Below are 17,054 nucleotides of genomic sequence, written 5' to 3'. Positions count from 1 at the left end.
ATGTATCTCTATTGATTAGACACATGAGAAACTAATTATAAGTTTGAACAAAACAATTTAAAATACAATAATAAAACAAAAACCATATAAATTTATAGGAATTTGTATCATATTGCATTTTTTTATTATCTTTAATGATATATTCATATATATATATATATACAACATATAATAAATATATAAAACACGTGTCCCCCATGTGTCGTGTCTTGGATTTTTTAAAAATTAGCGTGTCGGTGTGTCTGTGTCGTCTCGTGTGTCTGTGTCCATGCTTCTTAGATGTAAACTAAGTCCTTGTGTTAACTAGAAATTTGGTGTGAGGTTTGCAAAAGAAGTTCAAAACAAAATGAATATGTGCTATATTGAACAAAATGTCAAACAAGATTGTTTTTTTTATGTTGAGTCAAGTAGTAACAGTAGATGTCTCTGCTAATAATACCATCATTTACATCCTTAAAGGGATCTCTTATAATCCTCAAGGATACTTTTGTTGTACTCTCACAAAGAGCTGTAGGAATCGCAAATTCCAAATGAATCTTGGAAAGAGAGTGACAATTCTGAAAGTGCAAATTACTAGCTGTGGTAAGAAGAGTGGGTAGTCAAGGAAAAGTTCGTGCCAGCAATGAAAAGGTTCCATCTCCCTGGGTTTCAGGGATTTTCACTTCCAGGGTATTCTGCCAATTAAAATAATCTCACAACTTATTCAATTAAGGAATCGAGTAGAAATCAAATTAACTTCCACTTTATATTTTGCCTTGAATAGCCATGGTGACCTTTCATTCACCTCAGAACAAGCAGAAAATCAACCATGGAAAATTGAGTTGCATTCGCATTCAATTTTTTCTCTATTGATATGATGTTTTGGAACTTCAGTTGTAGGTTGATGCTTGCTTATCCGTTGCTCCAATGTTACGCTGCATCTGAAATCCTTAACTTTTTTTATTTTAAAAATGTTTCCCATAGATTTAACAATTGCATTTGAATAATTATTCTCTACCATTAATACCACACCTTTTTTTTTTTTTTCTCTTCAATATCATCTTTTAGAACTTTTAATATTTTTCCTGAATATTGAACATTTTATCTTGAGGATGTCTCAACTAACTTAATCTAACCGTAGATGTGTTCTGGTATTATTTTTATGTATCTTATGTAGCATGACTGTAACTTTTACCATGTTCATCCAGTGTCATAATGGTTGATGAAGCTCATGAGCGGTCTATTTCAACGGATATCTTGTTGGGTCTCTTGAAGAAGGTTTCTTTTTTTAACAAATTAGCATCAATCTATGCTCATTTTATTCCGTAGGGGAAATTGTTATTGTTTTAGTTATCAATCTTCCATGTTATTTTCAAATTAATTATTGAAATTCCAGATCCAAAGGCGTCGACCTGAGCTGCGTCTGATCATCTCATCTGCTACAATTGAAGCAAAATCAATGGCTGCTTTTTTCCATAACAGGTTTTTTCTTCTCAACATTTGAATCACAGTGAATTCTAGCTTCAGTTTTTTTGGTTGCTGTTGCTGTTTTCCTATATTTGGCATGCCTTCTTTACAGAAATTTAATTGAAGGCATCATCAATTGGATAAAAAATTGACCAAGAAAAGTCCAAATTGCCCAATATTTTATTGGTGCCATTGTTGGTGTCTGCACACATCCATGCATCGTGGGTGTCCTCCATTAGTGTTGACCTGGGATCCAATACATGTTCGACTTTTTTCCTTCTCTCACTCTCTCTCTGCTTTTTTTTCTTCTATGTGAATCAGCAACCTTGATATTTGGGGTCTCATATCTCGGGGATTCATGGGTCCTCAACTCCTCATATTGCTGTTATCAGCTATCAAAAGCCATGTCGCAACTACTAAAATACAATGTTTGAGGTCTTCCTAGTAGCTGTTGGTTAAGAATATAAGTAGAATATTGTTTTTATTGTCTGTGAGGGATGCAGTTTAACATAGCCTTACTTTCTGTGGTTGCCAACTGTCCAATTTTGGTTTTGTTCGTTGCATATCAAGTTCCATAATCTATATCAAACTTCTGTTTCTTAGAACCAGATGCAAATACGTAAATAGCCAAAGCAATTAGCAGCCTTAATGGTGTGGGTAACCTGTCTCATATTCATATAATATAAGGTCTTTAAATTTTCCCTAATTTATTTTTTATTTTTTATTTTTATTTTTATTTTTATTTTTATTTTTTTTTGTGTTGCAATGCGACAAGAAGGATTTTATTAATCAAGAAAAGAGAGAACAAAGTGAGGACAAGGTGTCCTCTTAGAAGAAAAAAAGGAGAAAAACTAAGAAATCTACTGTCAAACAAATCAAAGAAAACAAAACTAAGATTGGCCAACAGCTCCCCAATCTTTGGAAATAAAAAAAGTGGAATCCTTTTAAATAAGGAGAAACATAGGCCCTTGGGGGGTTTCGACCATGGAAGGCGCCTTGAATATGGGAGGGTTGGATTTGTTTAGGAACTTCATTCGGGCGCTTCTATGCGAGTGGGAGTTTGAGGGGTGGATTCCATTCAGATCTGCGGAGGTCGGCGTTGGGCCGAAAAAAGGAATGATCCAGATTTGCTTAGGAGCTTCATTCGGGCGCTCCTTTGAGAGTGGGAGTTTGAGGGGTGAACTCTATTCAGATCTATGAAGGTCGATGTTTCGTTCGGCTCAGGCACTCTGATGTAGTTACGATGTTCGGCGACTTCATTCTAGAGGGAGTTGTTCTTGGGGAGAGCTCGGAAATTACATTCTAGAGTGAGTTTTGCTGTTCAAGTATCTGCAAAGGAGTTGGATCTTGGGTCTTTCAGCCATGGATTTTTCTTTGGCCATGAGAGGTATTGGTGTTGGTGGTTCTTAGAAGCTTTGTCTCCGTGGGAGGTGGTGTATCGGCTTGTGGAGGAAGTATTTTCGACCTTGTAGTGTTTGTTAGATCGGCCATGGAAGTGGGTGTGAGTGTTCGGCCAAAAGGTGTTTTTGCCGTGGGTGTCTCAATATTGGAAGCAAGCTTTGGCCATGGAGTGGGTGAAGTCCGGCGGAGTCCGGCGGAAATGTCAAGCGTAGGTGAAGTTTCAGCGGAAGTGTCAAGCGTGGGTAATGTACTGCAAAGGGAATAGCAGTGTTTTAAAAAGCCCTAGGCGCATCGAGGCGCCAAGGTCACCTGGAGCCTAAGCCCCGAGGCGCGAGGCGAGGCGCGTGCCTCACCAAAGCGAGGCGCAAGTTATAGAAGTTAAGCAAAATATTAATAAAGCACAATTTCCTACATAAACAAATATTTAATATGTATATTATTAATTTTTTTAATAAGAAGAAAAAAAACAATTAATTTTTTAATATATATATATTATTTTATTTATTTATTATATTTTTTAAATAATGTGTTTTAATTAATTTTTTTATTTTATTTTATATACATGTGTTTATTTTTATTTTACATAAGTATATTTTATTTTATATACATGTGTTTATTTTTAAATAATTAATGTATTTTATTTTACATATTATCTATAAGTATATTATATATTATATAATAGGTATTGTATAATATTATATATATAAATCAATTATATTTTATATATTATAAGTATATTGTATATTATATAATAGATATTATATTATGTTAAAATTGCTGTATTATTGATTGTTGTATTGATATTTATTACAATGATTCATGATTCCTATATATAGAAGAGGGTGAGTGTGTAGTAGGTAAGGAGTAGGTGAAGTGGAGGTGGTAGTGGTGTAGTGGGTTAGGTTTAGTGGAGTAGGTGAGGTGGTAGTGGTGTAGTGGGTTAGGTTTAGTGGAGTAGGTTTAAGTGGGTGAAGTAGGTGGATAGTAGGTGGATTTTAACAGCCCCCGCAAACTCAAGGGGGATAGGAACTAACCAACTTGAGTTTGGAGAGAGTAACAAAACAAGAAAATACATAAAAATAAAAGAGGATAAGAGACACTGTATGGTCGTGTCAGACCATTGGTGAAGACACTGGATGGTGGTGTCATAACGTTGTAGAGGACACTGTATAGGGGTGTCATAACCATGTAGAGGACACTGTATGGTGGTGTCATAACGGTGTAGAGGACACTGGATGGCGGTGTCAGACCGATGTAGAAGACAGTTTATGGGGTCATGTTGGACCGTTGTAGCAGACAATGTTGTGACAGTTGTAGTGACAGTTTACGGAGTCTTGCTGGACCCTTGTAGAAACTAACCGGAATCAATGTCGGGATAGTTTACAGAGTCTTGTCGGACCCATGAAGGAGCTAACCGGAATTAATGTCGGGACAGTCTACAGAGTCTTATCGGACCCATAAAGGAGCTAACCGGAATCAATGTCGGGACAGTTTACAGAGTCTTGTCGGACCCTTAAAAAGTCGCATCCTCAAAAGGTGTGCCCAATCTTTCAAAAAGCGTGCCATCAAAAGGAGTGCCCAATCCATAAAAAGGCGTGCCATCAAAAGGCGTGCCCATGTTTTCAAAAGGCGTGCCATCAAAAGGTGCGCCAGACACGCGGCGATGCACGTGATCGACAGAACGCGTGTCGACCTCTTTGTCATGGTCTTTATAAACCGAAGCGGAGGCTGAGGCTTGGAAGCAGAGACAAAAACCTGCTAGAAAAACTCTGAAAAAACTCTTCGTTTTCTGAGAGAGATTTTTGAGAGAGATACTCGGTAACACTCTGTTTTCTGAGAGAGATTTCTGAGAGAGACATTCTGTAACACTCTGTTGTCCAGAAAATGGCTTCGTCTTCCCGTGGTCTGCTCACTCTCTTTCCAGACCTTAACGAGTCAACAAGAGAGATAACTGGTGCGGGGGCCAGTGAACCTCAACCAAGCGCCCCAGGGTTTGCTCCGTTGAACTTTCCTATGCGGTCTGTGGAGCAAAAAATGGCAGTGCAAACTGACATTGAAGCCAATCAGTATACTTTGAAGTCCTGTGTGGAGACGATGACGGCAGTCACAAACTTGTCGCCCCGGTTGCAGAGTAGGACAAATGAGGTGCAGCATTTAAACGGCCAACTGGCTCTGCTCCAGCGCATGTATAAGGATGCGCGAGCAGAGATAAGTGTGCTGAAGGCGGAAAATAAGGAGCTGAAGCGGAAGGCCACCGTGATGTTCCGATTTGGAGGTCCGCCATATGCTGCAGTGGAGGAGCAGGGGGGAGTGAATGTGCTCGGTGGACGAGGAAGCACGGAGGCAGCACCGTCAAGGACTGTCCAAGACGGAGGCAAGAAGAAGAGAGCTGCAGCAGAGTAGAGAAGAAAAATCCCACTGTGGGTGTGGGTGTTTTGTTTTGGTTTGTTTTTTGTTTTTTGTTTTTTTTTTGTTGTAAAATGGTGATCGGGGTGAGCCCCAACATGAATAAAATGAGTGTGGTGTGCAGTTCTTCTTCTTCTGCGTCTTTTTTATTTTTTTGTTTAAAAATAATAATAAGAATAACATAAAATAGAGAAAGAAAACAGAGAATATTTTTGGGGGGAGGATGTGCAGGCGGTGGAATATATTATAGAGTTTTGGATGAGTGGGTGCAGAGATGAAGATTGGTTTAAAAAAATAAAAAAGGGGTATGGGTGAGACATAGTGGGAACAAAGAGAAAAAATAAAATAGAGGGTGAGGAACAAGAGGATATGGGATAAAGACCAGAAACAGTAAAGTAAATAAATAAAAGAAAAAGTAGATCGGCTTAGAGGATGAAGTTTCCGACAGCAAAGGGAATAAAGGTGTAAGGAGAAAAAGGAAAAAATCTGAAGGCAATGATGATGACGAGTGGAGAGGTGAGAGGGAAGATGATAAGGAATTAATTACAAAAGTAAGAAAGGTGCAGAGACCCAAGTACTCTACTAGATCGAAGGACCATGACAAACCCACTAAGGACACAAGAAATAATATACATTCTGTCCAAAAGCAAACTATCGGTGCTGATGATGCATCTCTTCATCACACTACCTCCTATCGATTTCTCCGATAGCGAAACCAATCCTCCCATGGCAGCAATGCTGCTTGCAACAGCACCAACATCACTGGCACCAATGTAAAGACCCCGGCTCCCAGTAGCAACAATGCTGTGTTTCTTCTCCTCTGTACTGGTCATAACAGACGGAAATACATCCATCAGCTGAGGGTTGGTCTGGCTAGAACTGATGAGCAGACGCAGAGTTTCTCTTGCACCCTTTTCAACAACAGAATCAGATTCTGGAATCAATGGATTCACAAGTTTTGGGTGTAACGGTGGAATGCTGGTCGAGATAGCAGGACCTGCACTCACAAGGTAGCCTTGGCCGGAGGAACAAACATCAATGACTGGAATATGAACAATAGGGTCACACATTAGAGGTGTGAATGTTAGGATCTGGGGTGAACTTGATCTAGATAGTGGCAACCTAACCAGTGGCTCAGGCAGCAACGTTGGAAAATCCATAGGGGGAAGATCAGACACATTAAGCGGTGACATTGGTGTCAACACACTAGAAGACCTTGTAGCTGGTAGTAAAGAAGAAAGTGGAGGTAAAGATAGTGATTCAGTGAATGACATAGGCAGTTGTGGAGGTTTGAATTGGTTGAGCTCCGGCGGGCAGTCAAGGCAAGGTTGCCGCCCGCCGGAAGGCGAAGAACACCAAGATCTTTAACCTTGCTCTGATACCATGTTAAAATTGCTGTATTATTGATTGTTGTGTTGATATTTATTACAATGATTCATGATTCCTATATATAGAAGAGGGTGAGTGTGTAGTAGGTAAGGAGTAGATGAAGTGGAGGTGGTAGTGGTGTAGTGGGTTAGGTTTAGTGGAGTAGGTGAGGTGGTAGTGGTGTAGTGGGTTAGGTTTAGTGGAGTAGGTTTAAGTGGGTGAAGTAGGTGGAGAGTAGGTGGATTTTAACATATTATATTATATATATATATATATATAACTTAGAAAATATGAGGAAGAAGAACTCCAAAAATATGAGGAAGAAGGAATATATTTCTGTTATATTCAAAACTTCTTATTTTACAAGACCAAATGACACTCCTTATATAGGAGATATTACAAACATCATTATAACCCATTATATGCCACTTACATATTATATATTACCACTATCTACCACTATCATATTATATACATGCCACTATCTACCACCAACACCACTATCATATTCTATACATGCCACTATCTACCACCAACACCACTATCATATGCCACTATCTTATTATATGCATTAACACAAATTTCCAGCACTCCCCCTCAAACTGGTTTGAAGATATCTTCCATATCCAGCTTGCTAGTCAGCTTATCAAATTGCTTCTTGTGTAGTCCCTTCGTTAGCACATCAGCTAATTGTTCACCTGTTGGAAGGTAGGTCATACAGATTATGCCAGCATTGATTTTCTCCTTGATGAAATGTTTATCCACTTCTATATGTTTTGTGCGATCATGTAGAACTGGATTATGAGCTATAGATATAGCTGCTTTGTTGTCACAATAGACCTTCATAGGTGTCGGGTGAGAAAGCTTTAATTCTTCAAGAATTCTTTTAATCCACATTACTTCACAGATTCCATGGGCAACAGCTCTGAACTCTGCTTCTGCACTACTTCTAGCTACCACATTCTGTTTTTTACTCCGCCATGTAACTAGGTTTCCACCTACAAAGGAGCAGTATCCGGATGTTGATCTCCTGTCTGTAACACTTCCTGCCCAGTCTGCATCTGTGTATACTTCAACTTGAAGATGTCCATGTTTCTTGAACAGTAAGCCTCTCCCTGGAGTTCCTTTCAAATATCTTAAGATCTTATAAACGGCCTCAAAGTGCTCTGCCCCTGGTGAGTGCATGAACTGACTTACCATGCTGACTGCAAAGGCAATATCAGGCCGCGTATGAGACAAGTAAATCAATTTCCCGACAAGTCGCTGATATTGTTCCCTCTCTTTGACTTCTTCAGCCTTAGCAGCTTGTAACTTCAAGTTAGGCTCGATCGGAGTCTCCACCATCTTACAACCAAGCATACCTGTTTCTCCAAGGAGATCAAGAACATATTTTCTCTGATTAACGAATATACCTTCCTTGGATCTTGCAAATTCCATTCCGAGGAAATACTTGAGGGCTCCCAGATCCTTAATGTGAAATTCTTTTGCGAGTTTCTCTTTGAGGGCTGCTAACTCTGCTTCATCATTACCAGTTAAAATGATATCATCAACATAAACAATCAAAATTGCAATTTTACTGTTTTTTGAATGTTTATAAAATATTGTGTGATCTGCTTGACTCTGCGAGAAGCCACAACTGATAACTGCCTTCCCAAAGCGTTCAAACCATGCTCTTGGTGATTGTTTGAGTCCGTATAATGACTTGTTCAATCTGCATACTCTGTCGCTTCCAAGTCTCTGCTCAAATCCCGGCGGTAGGCTCATGAACACCTCCTCTTCAAGATCACCATTGAGAAATGCATTTTTAATGTTAAGTTGATGTAGAGGCCAATCTGAATTTACTGCAAGAGATAACAGTACTCTGATGGAATTTATTTTAGCAACAGGAGCAAACGTCTCCTGATAGTCGATCCCATAAGTTTGAGTGAAGCCTTTAGCCACCAGTCTCGCCTTGTATCTCTCAACGCTTCCATCTGCGTTACATTTTATAGTAAATACCCATTTACACCCAACTGTTTTCTTGTCTTTGGGTAGATCAACTATCTCCCAAGTACCACTTCTCCTTAAAGCATTCATCTCCTCCATGACTGCTAATTTCCAATTCGGATCATCCAATGCTTCCTGTATATTCCTTGGAACAAACAAGTGTGAAATCCTAGATGTGAAAGCTCTATGGTTTTTAGACAGTCTTTGATAGGAGAGGTAATTTGCAATAGGATGTTTAATGCAATTTCGGACACCTTTCCTAATTGCTATAGGAACATCAAGGTCGGAAATAGAAGGAATAGGATTACCTAAAATTTCGATGCCAGAACTCGGGTGGACATTCGGGTCATTAGGATGGACATTCGGGTCATTATTCCTCAGATGAAATCGCTTCCTAGTATAAACCTGAAGTTCAGGATTTAGATCATTTTGTAGTACTTCTCCCCCTAAACAAGAATCTTCTTGACTAGGCACCATAGAACTTGGTTCTCCTAAGTGATCATTATCAGACAGATGTGGTTTTTGTGTAGGATAAATGACATTAGGGAGCGGGATAGAAATATCCAAAAAACGGTCTTCTACTCCACTTGTCTCCCCCTGAAGAGAAGTGTTGGGGAAATAGGATTTTGTTTCCACAAATGACACATCCATACTCACATGAAATTTCTTGGTTTGAGGGTCGAAACACTTATACCCCTTTTTGTTTGAGGAATAACCCAAAAAAACACATTTTATAGCACGGGGGTCAAGTTTTGAACGAAATTGACTAGGAACATGAACATAGGCAGTACATCCAAAAACTTTGGCGGGTAAATCAGAAAATAACCTCGTGTCAGGAAAAAAAGTTTTGAGACAATCGAAAGGCGTTTTGTATGTTAACACCTTTGTAGGCATCCTGTTTATCAAATAAGAGGCTGTTAAAATTGTTTCACCCCATAAATATTTAGGAACATGCATGTAAAACATTATAGCACGTGCTACTTCAAGTAGATGTTTATTTTTTCGTTCTGCAATGCCATTTTGTTGAGGGGTATCCCGACATGTAGATTGATGAAAAATTCCCTTTTTTTCCAAAAACTCACCCAACTGCTCATTGAAATATTCTGTTCCATTATCAGAATGTAAAATACCAATTTTGGTTTGAAATTGGTTTTCAATCATATTGTAAAAATTTGTGAATAAATTTTTCACGTCAGATTTTTTATTCATCAAATAAATCCAACATAAGCGGGTATGGTCATCAATAAATGTAACAAACCATCTTTTACCAGAAAGAGTAGTGATTTTAGAAGGGCCCCAAACATCACTATGAATCAAATAAAAAGGTTTGGAAGCCTGGTAAGGTTTTGGCAAATAAGTAGAGCGATGAAATTTTGCAAAAATGCAACTTTCACAATGAAAAGAAGAACAATCAATCCCTTTAAATAATTCTGGAAATAAATGTTTCAGATAAAGAAAACTAGGATGTCCTAGCCTATAGTGCCATAGCATTATTTTTTCTCGAACAGAGATTGAACTAGTACTATTAAAGCTCTGAGCTTTTTTATTACTAACAGGTACTTCATCAAAGTAGTAAAGACCTTCAAGCATCCTAGCATGCCCAATCATCATCCCCGAGTTCTGGTCCTGAAATTCACAATGGGATTCAAAAAATGTAACACGACAATTAGAATCCTTAGATAGTTTACTGACAGACAAAAGGTTACAGGCTAAGTTGGGGACGTGAAGAACAGCATTGAGATTAATTTTCTCAGTTAGTTTAATAAATCCTTTTCCTGCAATAGGTGAAAAACTACCATCGGCTATTCTGATTTTGTCATGACCAGAACAAGGGAAATAGGTACTAAATAAATGGGAAAAACTAGTCATGTGATCGGAGGCACCGGAATCTATGATCCACGGAGAGAAGTTTAGGCAAGAGAAGGCTTTAGGATTTCTACCTGTTTGTGCCAACAAAACACTAGGAGTACCGGATGAGGAGTTGGATTTTATCAGCTTTAAGAGTTGATCAATCTGCTCTTTGTTGAAGGGACCTGAATCGGCTTCATTAGCGATAGGAAAGCCACGATTCTTCTCTCCTTGTTTGCTGCTTTTCCAGTTGACAGGTTTGCCATGGATCTTCCAACACGTTTCACGTGTATGGCGAGGCTTGTTGCAAAAATCACACCAGACCCGTGGCTTATCATCAAACCTGCGCTGGTAATTTGCAGCCTTGTTGGCCGCAGCATCGCTAATTAAAGCAGAAATTTCAATTGATTCACCAGTACCTTTTTTCTTAAGCATGACGCTCCTTCGGCTCTCTTCCCTTCTGACTTCGGCAAATACTTCGCCAATGGATGGGAGAGGAGGTCTGCCAATAATTCTTCCTCGCACTTCATCGAACTCAATGTTGAGGCCGGCAAGAAACTTGTAAATACGGCTGTCTTCCACAGTTTTCTTGTGGTGGTTGCAGTCGTCAACCGATTTCCATTCGTATGTGTTGAAGATGTCAAGATCCTGCCACAACCTTTTCAACGAATTGAAATATTTGGTGACGGAATCATCTCCTTGACGAATCTCTCCCAACTTCAAAGTTAATTCGAAAACTTGAGATTGATTTCCTAGGTCAGAATACATCTGACTAACATTATCCCACAATTCTTGTGCAGTAGGATAGCACATGTAATTAGAGCTTATATCCTCCTCCATGGAATTGACCAACCATGTCATAACCATGGAGTTTTCAGCGTCCCAACTGTCGAACAGCGGATCATTAACAGCAGGAGCCTTCTTGTCACCAGTGATGTAACCGATCTTTCCTTACCCACGGATATACATCCGGACAGATTGTGACCAGCGGAGAAAATTATCACCATTTAGGCGGATGGTGGTGATTTGGACAGAGTGAGAGTTTGATGTTTTCAACGGAATGGCAGCGGCAGGGGTTGAAGTGGTTTCGGACGTGACTTCCGACATGGCTATGACGGTTTTAGGGCTGCTGTGTTTTTTGTAGCTCTGATACCAACTTAGAAAATATGAGGAAGAAGAACTCCGAAAATATGAGGAAGAAGGAATATATTTCTGTTATATTCAAAACTTCTTATTTTACAAGACCAAATGACACTCCTTATATAGGAGATATTACAAACATCATTATAACCCATTATATGCCACTTACATATTATATATTACCACTATCTACCACTATCATATTATATACATGCCACTATCTACCACCAACACCACTATCATATTCTATACATGCCACTATCTACCACCAACACCACTATCATATGCCACTATCTTATTATATGCATTAACACAAATTTCCAGTAATATATATATATGAATAGAAGATAAAGGGAGAGACAGAAGAAAGAGAGAGAGATAGATCGTCAGCGCGAGAGAGAACACGAGAGAGAGATCGCAATCGCGAACGAGACAGGAGAGAGAGATCGCGAGAGGGAAGGCGACAGAGACAGAGCAAGATAGAAGCGAGAAGAAGACAACGAAAGGAAGAAGAGGAGAAGAATCGAACCAGAGGAGAAGAGAAGAATCGAACCAGAGGAGAAGAGAAGAATCGAACCAGAAGAAAAAAAAAAAAACAGGGTATGACAGAACCAGAAGAAAGAAGAGAAGAAGAGAAGAATAGTCGAAGCAGAAGAGAAGAGAACCAGAGAAGAGAGAAGAGGAGAAGAGAGAGAGGAGAAGAGAACTTGTGTTTTTGCTCTGTTGACCCACGTTTGTATCATTTTATGATGTAAATGAGATGTTATCCCATGTGGGTATCCACACAGTAAACAAATGGGGGCTGCTGGAGTGAAAAACATTTGAAGCGCATGAAGCGCACGCCTCAGGCTTTATAATAAAGCGCGCGCTTCGTCGCCTAAGCTGCGCCTCGCCCATGTCGCCTCGCCTCGCTATGCTTGAGGCGCAAGGCTGCGCTTCATCTCGCCTTGGGCTTAGGCACGCGCCTAAGCGCGCTTTTTAAAACACTGGGAATAATGTTCCGGCGTAGGAGTTTCGGCCGTGGACGTTTCAGTGTTCCGGCCATAGAGTGGGTGAAGCTCGATGGAGATGTCAGGCGTAGGAGAAGGCCGGCAGAAGGGTCAGGAGTGGAATAGCAAGGAGTTCTTTAGGCATGCGTCTCGGTTTTGATGTTTTGGATTAGTGGGCATTAATGTTGTGGTTAATATAAAATAATCAAGAGTGCTGCTTTTGGGTTTTTATTTGCTGTAGTGTGGTTGGACTTTGGGGTTCTTGTTTTTTGTTTTTTGAGTTAAGTGCTTCTTACCTATTTGTTTTTGTTTTGGGGGATTTTTTGGTAAAAATTCGTGATCCGGCGGGTTGGTTGTATGAGTGCGAGTAGCAGTAGTAAGAGTATTTTGTACTGTCTGAACCTCTCTCGGTGCATTTCATCTTCCTGTACCTTTAATTTCATGTTTTTAATGAAATTTTTACTTTGCTGATCAAAAAAAGAAAGGAGAAACATAGGGCCAAACTGAAGGCAAATGATACACTTTATCCCACAATAAATCTGAATCCGCAACCTTGTCTTTGAAGATCCGTACATTCCTCTCCAACCAAATAATCCAAAAGATAGCAAAGACTACACAAGAGCACAATGTTTTGGCCCTCTTGTTGACACCAAAACCTCAAAAATCGATTAAAAGCATATGTGCACGCACACCCAAAGCCACCCACTGTGAGTCCCCCTAAAATTTGGACTTTTTTTTTTCTTTCGTTCCACATCTCCCACACAATGGAGAATGTGAAAAGGCCAGAGCATCTTTCCTTGCATGCTACTAATGGCAGTTTGTGCAACAATGTGAAAGGAAGCCCAAAGAGACTGTACGATAGCTGAAATAGATACAAGGATATGATGATCATGGTGCACTTGTAAAAAAAAGATGGTTACGTTGTCAATCGTGTATCTGAGATTTGAATCTTCCAACATATAAAAAACTATGTTCATGCCAGATTAGTTGGTCTGCCTTTTCTCTTATTAATATGATCTGAGTCGTATCTATTTCTTCATTTTACCATCGTTGCCTCACTTTTTTTTTTGTGAATCTATATTTATGCTCCTTTAGAGCCAAAAATATATATTATATCAGAAAGCTATAACAGGATATTTTGCAAAATTGTGGCTTTATACAAATAACCAGGTACAAATAATTACCATGGCTTGTAATACTTCAATGGTTCCATCAACTTCTTCCAACATGGTTGTGGAATCCTTTTCAAGTTCAGTTAGTTTTTTACATTATTTGTTTGTGTTTTATCTTATTAGTAAAATTCATCCGTTCAAAAAGCAACAATTGAGCCTTTTCCCTGCTAGTATCCAATGTCCATTATGAACTTAACTTTTTGCATTTGTTGAAAACTAGCAAAAAACGTCGAGGATTGGAAGGTGAAGAGCGTGGACCAAAGACAGAGCCTGCCATTCTGTCAGTTGAGGTGTGTTGTCCTGGTGATATGATACTTGTATTGAATCTTGGAAGACAACTCATATATATATATATATATATATGTATGTAATGGTGTTAATCTTTTAGTGATATTATGACTTCGTCATGGATGGTGGTAATAAGTTGATGTATTATTAATACTTAATTTCCAGGGTAGAGGATTTAATGTACAAGTCTTTTATGCTGAGGAACCTGTTCCTGACTATATTCAAGCTATCGTTTCAACAGTAATGTCAATTCATGATCAGGTATATAGAAGTTTATGATAAAATGAATTATATTGTAGTTACACTTGAAATATGCGTAGAGCAACAATTGCATAGCCTCTAATGATCCTCAGTCAACAACACTTGGGCACATTAACTTGTACTAATTTCTTAGATAACCCAGACGGTGTTTTGTCTACGGTAATTTCTGACACATTACATTTAATAACTATTGTTGTCATAAACTATGTTATTTAGTCACCTTTTTGGAGCCTTGTTTTGTTTTCCCCAAATACTGTTTCTTGTTTTCTCTTCTTCTATCTAGCCCATAACAACATGTTTAGTTAGTTGAAATTTTGTTGTTGATTGTTCCCATAGTGCTGGTTCCATTTAAGGCAGTATGGAATATAGTATGCTGTTGTTCACAATGAATATAGCTAGAATTTTGTTAGCGAAAGATAATCTTATATTGGGTATACATGTTATATTTGTTTGGTAGGAACCAATGGGTGATATCCTTGTATTCCTAACTGGTCAAGATGATATCGATACCGCTGTCCAGTTGCTTACGGAAGAAGCTCAAAATAATGGAAAGCCTTCTTCAGGTACCTTTGATTTAACATTTGTCAATTACTGATAACAAAAATGCTAATGACCACCCAATGGGTGGTCATTAGCCTTGATGTACGTGTAAAAAGTGTATAGAATTGTGTGAAAAGTGTGTAGAAACATGTAAAGGTAAAAGTGTTCGGGAATAGGTGAAAAATGCATTGGGATTGTAACTATTTGGGCATTTTCTTCACGTTAATGACAGTCCACAGGGCTGTCGTTAGCATGATCCTACAAATAATAAAGCATCTATATCTTTGACTTATAGCTGTTTACATATTTTCAAACCCAATTAATATGTGGGATTTAATTTGTCTGGCTTTGGGCTTTCATGACTTCGAAGCAATATATGGTTCATGTTATGATACATGGACACTTTTGTTTTTTAATACAGAATTTCTAAAATTTTGTTAGATAAGAAATGATTGGTGATTATTCTTTTTTCCAAGAATCTAGTTTACCATTCTTGGACCCGGAAAGCATCACCGTAATATATTTGGATCTGGGATCAACTGCCATTATATTAGTGTAAACCTGATCCAGTGCATATATCATTCTCTAACTCTATGTTGGATTACCACACATTATGGATGTCTGTTGGGTTTCCAGTTCTTATGAAACTTAATGCTTCTGCTTGAGTCCTGTCCTCATTTTTTTTTTGTTTTTTGGGTACAAGTCCTGTCCTCGTTTTAAGTCCTCTGTCTCGTGCCATTTGATATTGCAGAAATGGATGTTTATTTATTTATTTAAGGAATCTGGGGAACCAGTCCATTTAGACCATATCTGGATCATGTATTGAAAACACAAAAAATGAGGTGCATATTAGCTTGTGATGCTGATTCAATTAAGATGTTAACAAGGACATGAAAAACAGGTAACATCAACATCAACATCTTATACAATTTTCATTTATAATTAAAATGTTAAGAAAGAAAAAAGGTACATTTGATTTTCCCCAAAGAGGAAATTATGTGTGGCTGATGGATTACCTTTCGTAAAAATGTGCAGCATGAGGAAAATGAATGACTAAATAAAATGGTATGAAAAACGAAGAAAGTTTTGTTCTTACCTTGCCAAGAATCTTTGAGCCATTTTTTTTTTATCAAGTGCACTCTTGGTTGAGAGTCCTCTATGAATATGGGGGAGAATAGAGAAGGTGCAGGCTTCAGAAGGGATCCCTTTTCGCTTCTTTATTTGGTCTACCATTTCAGCAGCTCATGTTCTCTGGATCAACATTGGACTATGGCCTTTGTTTAGTCATCCCTGTTTACATGGAGCTCTTTTAATTACAATAAATGTAGCTCTTTCTTACTTTGGGAGGGAATTTTCATGTTAAAAGTTGCATTACCTTGAGCAAATATCAAATTAATTGGAGAATCTTTCCAAAAAGTTTGTTGACTTCTAATTGCATGGATGATTCTTCAATTAATGGGAAACTTTCTAAAGAGAGGATTCACATTTTTATGAAGCATTGTGAGGACCCCATCGTTTTCAGTATTTTATGGAGATGTCCTTCAAGTGGGTATTTCCATATTGACTTTTACCTTTTTGCAAGTCAAGGGAGATGACTTGCCTGACCAAAGCCTTAATTTTCATTTTCCCAAGAGGGTGTTTCTTCTCTAACCAAGTGATTGCTACTGCATTGCTATCAGAACTGTAACTACAAAGTTTACTTGGTGCCTGACATAAGTTTCACCGATCAGGAAGAGTATAAACACTGTGGTTTATGAGCATTTTATGAATGCACTCATTTATATTCTCAAATGTAAATGGGTTTGAAGATCTTCGATGAATCATTTGGTTGAGGACTATGCAGACCTCATTGTGTATTGTCTCTAATGACAAGGGCCTGCTTGGAGATACGCTTGTGGTCTCAAATGCAAGTGGGGTCAAAGATGTTTGACAAACTATTTGGTAGCGGACTTAGGACTAGGCATGCTTCATTGTGTATTGTCTATAATAACAGGGGCCTGGTTGGAGATACATGTTGGAGGTGTTTAGGGGTGAGAAAGAGATGGTACATTAATCTCCATATTTTTCATAGTTATTTTTCTTTCCTCAAATCGTACTTGGGGGATGAAAATCTAAATCAGGACTAGTGGCATGACATTCCTTTCTTATTTTGTTGGGGCACATGTCTTGACAAGAGGAATTCATTTCCGCATTATTTATTACATGAACC

The 17,054-nt window shown here is 38.5% G+C and overlaps 1 protein-coding gene across 3 annotated transcripts in view; it reads left to right on the top strand.

The window, feature by feature from the left end:
* The window catches only part of LOC114282541 (RNA helicase family protein), a 51,984-nt gene that overhangs the window by 18,879 nt on the left and 16,051 nt on the right, over nucleotides 1-17,054 (top strand). For all 3 annotated transcript variants that reach the window (XM_028225245.2, XM_028225246.2, XM_082886602.1), the window contains 5 exons: nucleotides 1,188-1,257; nucleotides 1,376-1,461; nucleotides 13,977-14,046; nucleotides 14,210-14,305; nucleotides 14,763-14,868. In XM_028225245.2, the coding sequence (XP_028081046.2) occupies nucleotides 1,188-1,257; nucleotides 1,376-1,461; nucleotides 13,977-14,046; nucleotides 14,210-14,305; nucleotides 14,763-14,868 (428 nt within the window). The remainder of the gene's footprint in view (nucleotides 1-1,187; nucleotides 1,258-1,375; nucleotides 1,462-13,976; nucleotides 14,047-14,209; nucleotides 14,306-14,762; nucleotides 14,869-17,054) is intronic.

Source organism: Camellia sinensis, chromosome 9 (assembly GCF_055761805.1).
Source record: "Camellia sinensis isolate YWXY chromosome 9, ASM5576180v1, whole genome shotgun sequence".
NCBI classification, from domain to species: domain Eukaryota; kingdom Viridiplantae; phylum Streptophyta; class Magnoliopsida; order Ericales; family Theaceae; genus Camellia; species Camellia sinensis.
This window is presented reverse-complemented; position numbering and strand designations above follow the sequence as displayed.